The 3,019-nt window shown below is 44.7% G+C and overlaps 1 protein-coding gene across 1 annotated transcript; it reads left to right on the top strand.

Annotated features, from left to right (window-relative positions):
- Window positions 1-304: 304 nt before the first annotated feature.
- Window positions 305-2,756, top strand: LOC135609048 (protein RGF1 INDUCIBLE TRANSCRIPTION FACTOR 1-like). The gene is made up of 4 exons (XM_065102135.1): window positions 305-664; window positions 1,922-1,996; window positions 2,087-2,227; window positions 2,314-2,756. Exons 1-4 carry the CDS (start codon window positions 449-451, stop codon window positions 2,605-2,607), a joined length of 726 nt encoding a protein of 241 aa, XP_064958207.1. The 5' UTR covers window positions 305-448; the 3' UTR covers window positions 2,608-2,756.
- The last annotated feature ends 263 nt before the right edge of the window (window positions 2,757-3,019 follow it).

Genomic DNA, 3,019 nt, shown 5'->3' with positions numbered 1-3,019 from the left:
CTTGTCTTCCCGCCATAAGCACCACCACCCACTGCCAAAGTTGAAGGGGAAAAAAGAACAAAAAATGCCCCAAAAAACCCATAATTCCATTTGTTCTCCAACCCATTCCCCATCAATTGCTACGTTTTTTCTTTGCCCTTCTTCTTTGGTAGGAAGAGGACCCATTATTTTCTCTCACCTTCCTTGATCACTCAGTCACTCGGCTCTCTCTCTCTCTCTCTCTGGTGCTGTTCCTGCCAGCCACCTATAAATAGGCGCAGGAGGTTCGTTAATCCCACCCAGCTTCACTTTCTCCTCCACAGTTTAAGCTCAAGAAGAAAACCACTGGATCACTGTTCCTATATACAATTTCATAAAAAGAGATAGAAGTGAGGGAGCCGAAGACAGAGAGTGAGAAACAGAGAGAGACAGTGTGTGAGTTGGCTTCAAAGGCATACAGAGAGAGAGGATGGGGAGAGGGGCATATGAAGGGGGGAATGGGGTGGCAGCACCAGCAGCAGCGATGCCGGGGTGGCTGGGGGGCTTGGTGGAGGAGAGCTTCTTCGTGGGGTGCGGGGCCCATGAGAGCCGGAAGAAGAACGAGAAGAACATCTTCTGCCTCGACTGCTGCACCAGTATCTGCCCCCACTGCGCAGCCGCCCACCCCTCCCACCCACTCCTCCAGGTCTGCTCACTCCCGTCTTTCCTCCTCCTCCTCCACCACCAAGCTTAATTCTTGCTCATGCCTTCCCCTAATGAGCTCTCAAATCCTCCTCCTCCTCCTCCCCTCTGCCAACTGGGCAACTTCCAGTTTCAGTATCACTAGCCAGTGGCATAGCAGATCATTTCTCTCTTTCTAACGCTTGTTCTGATGACTTGACCCTTTCATCTTACATATGTCCTTAATTTTATGATCATAAACTTTTTGAGTGATTACACTAAGAATATTGCCAATAATTCTCTAAAGATTGTGGCAGCTGTGTTAGTCCCATGGTGGTGGTTTCCTTCATTTTTCCTCAAATTGTACTTCTGTTTTACTCCTTCCCTTTTACCGAGCACTGTAACCTCGCTGAATTGTTGGTCTTATACCACTAATTTTGCTATATATCTTTTCTGCTTGAGCTTCAAGCTCTCATTTTTTTTTCTCCAAAACTAATAATACTTTCATCCCTGTCTTGTTCAGAATCAAGGTCAAAGAATTATTACCATCTTGGTTTTCTCTCTCTCTCTTTGGGACTAGACATACTAGTACTTGTTGTCCTTTATACATTCACATCTTATATCTTTCTGTATCTACAACAGCTTCAAGAGAAATACCGTAGGCTTGTTGTAGCTTCTCACTGTGGTTGGCTTCATGTGGACAGCAAAATCTTTTGTAGATTTTTTACACCTTGTTAAAGGAAATTGCTCTTCCACTCTAGATTCTACACTTCCACACGAGGATTGCTCTTATTACTTGGTCTCATCGCTCTATAGTTTCCCAATTCTCCATTCCTGATAGCTACAGTGTCCTTAAAATATAAAGAGAATTAACATAATTTCAATCCTTTCTTTACCTTCTGTGATGACATTATGTTGGTTGCTCTCCTCTTGGTGACCATGAAAACGTACCATAAAATTAATCTTTTTACTCAAACGTCTAAATATTTTGTCTTTCTCCTTCTTAATTCAGTAGCTTCTGTAAATTTCCAAGAACAGATAGATTTGTGTACGCCATTAATCTTCCTTCAAGCAGAAGAAACCTTCCGACTTCCACCAATCATCTCTTTCCCCACCTCGGGAGGACGAGTTTACTATTTTGCCTCCAAAGGACAGAGTGGCTTTTCCCCTGTAATACTTTTAACACAGTGGCATCGTTGACCACTTAGCTTGTGGTCTGTCACATAAGTACCCAGTAATTCATATTTGCGTACCTAATTATCTGATCTTTTGTGAGGTTTAGGTGAGACGTTATGTGTACAATGATGTGGTTCGATTGGATGATCTTGAGAGGCTCATAGACTGTTCCTATGTCCAGGTACGTACACAGCCTTGAGGTTAATTGAGTGCATGTAAGATGGATTTGGTCTGAGAAATTGTTTCCTTTGTTCCATGGCTCTTGTGACAGCCATACACTATCAACAGTGCCAAAGTGGTGTTCCTGAAGCCAAGGCCTCAATCCAGGCCTTTCAAGGGCTCCGGCAACATTTGCTTGACCTGCGACAGGATCCTCCAAGAGCCCTTCCACTTCTGCTCTCTCTCGTGCAAGGTACGTACTCTTCCCCTGTCTCCCTCAGAAGTAAGCTCCATTGATGATGCATGCTTCAGTTGCTGTTGTCATGGGAGCGCATGTAGGTGGACCATGTGCTGCTGCGAGGAGATGATCTATCGAGCATATTATTCAGGTTCAGCGAGTCCGACTTCGCCTTCCCTCACTTCGAGAATCTGCGGATGGACGGCTCCGATCTCCTCGAAGACGATGATGACCTGATCGCCCCGGAAGACGTGACGCAGCACCGTGGCGGCTCCGCCTCCAGCAACGGCGGGGCGCCGAAGAAGAAGAAGAGCGGTGCCGGCTTCTTCCCTCAGATTGTCCTATCCTTGAGCAACAGGAGGAAGGGAGCTCCCCACAGATCTCCCCTCTCCTAATCTCTCTCTCTCTCTCTCTCTTACTGTGTCTGGTCGCTGCTGCTCATAACTTTCATGTCTGTGGATGTTGTCCTGCTCAAAATGCCCCTATCCATGTGGGGACATTCTGGGAAACTTTGTGCTGGTATGTGGGGAGGAACCACTGAGCATTCCCATTACTGACGAGGTGGGCACAGTGGGGAGTCATATTGCAGCCTCACAGTGCTTACCAATTTTGTTTTGATGTAATGGGGATTATATATATATATATATATATATATATATATATATATATATATATATATATATATATATATATATATATATATACTTCTATGTCTACCTTTATATATTTATATATGGACCCTGTACTTTGTCTCTTTCTATACTTGGTGTCACTGTCTTTGTCCATCACTCCTTCCAACCATGCTCA

Source organism: Musa acuminata, chromosome BXJ2-4 (assembly GCF_036884655.1).
Source record: "Musa acuminata AAA Group cultivar baxijiao chromosome BXJ2-4, Cavendish_Baxijiao_AAA, whole genome shotgun sequence".
In the NCBI taxonomy this organism is placed as follows: Eukaryota; Viridiplantae; Streptophyta; class Magnoliopsida; order Zingiberales; family Musaceae; genus Musa; species Musa acuminata.
Note: the sequence above shows the minus strand (reverse complement) of the source record. Positions and strands in the feature narration are given on the sequence as shown.

Excerpts from the sequence above, each read along its gene's own strand:
- LOC135609048 (XM_065102135.1), top strand. The coding sequence starts at position 449 with ATGGGGAGAGGGGCATATGAAGGGGGGAATGGGGTGGCAGCACCAGCA. Across the intron at positions 665-1,921 it reads CCTCCCACCCACTCCTCCAG|GTGAGACGTTATGTGTACAA; the intron begins GTCTGCTCACTC and ends TGTGAGGTTTAG. Across the intron at positions 1,997-2,086 it reads TAGACTGTTCCTATGTCCAG|CCATACACTATCAACAGTGC; the intron begins GTACGTACACAG and ends CTCTTGTGACAG.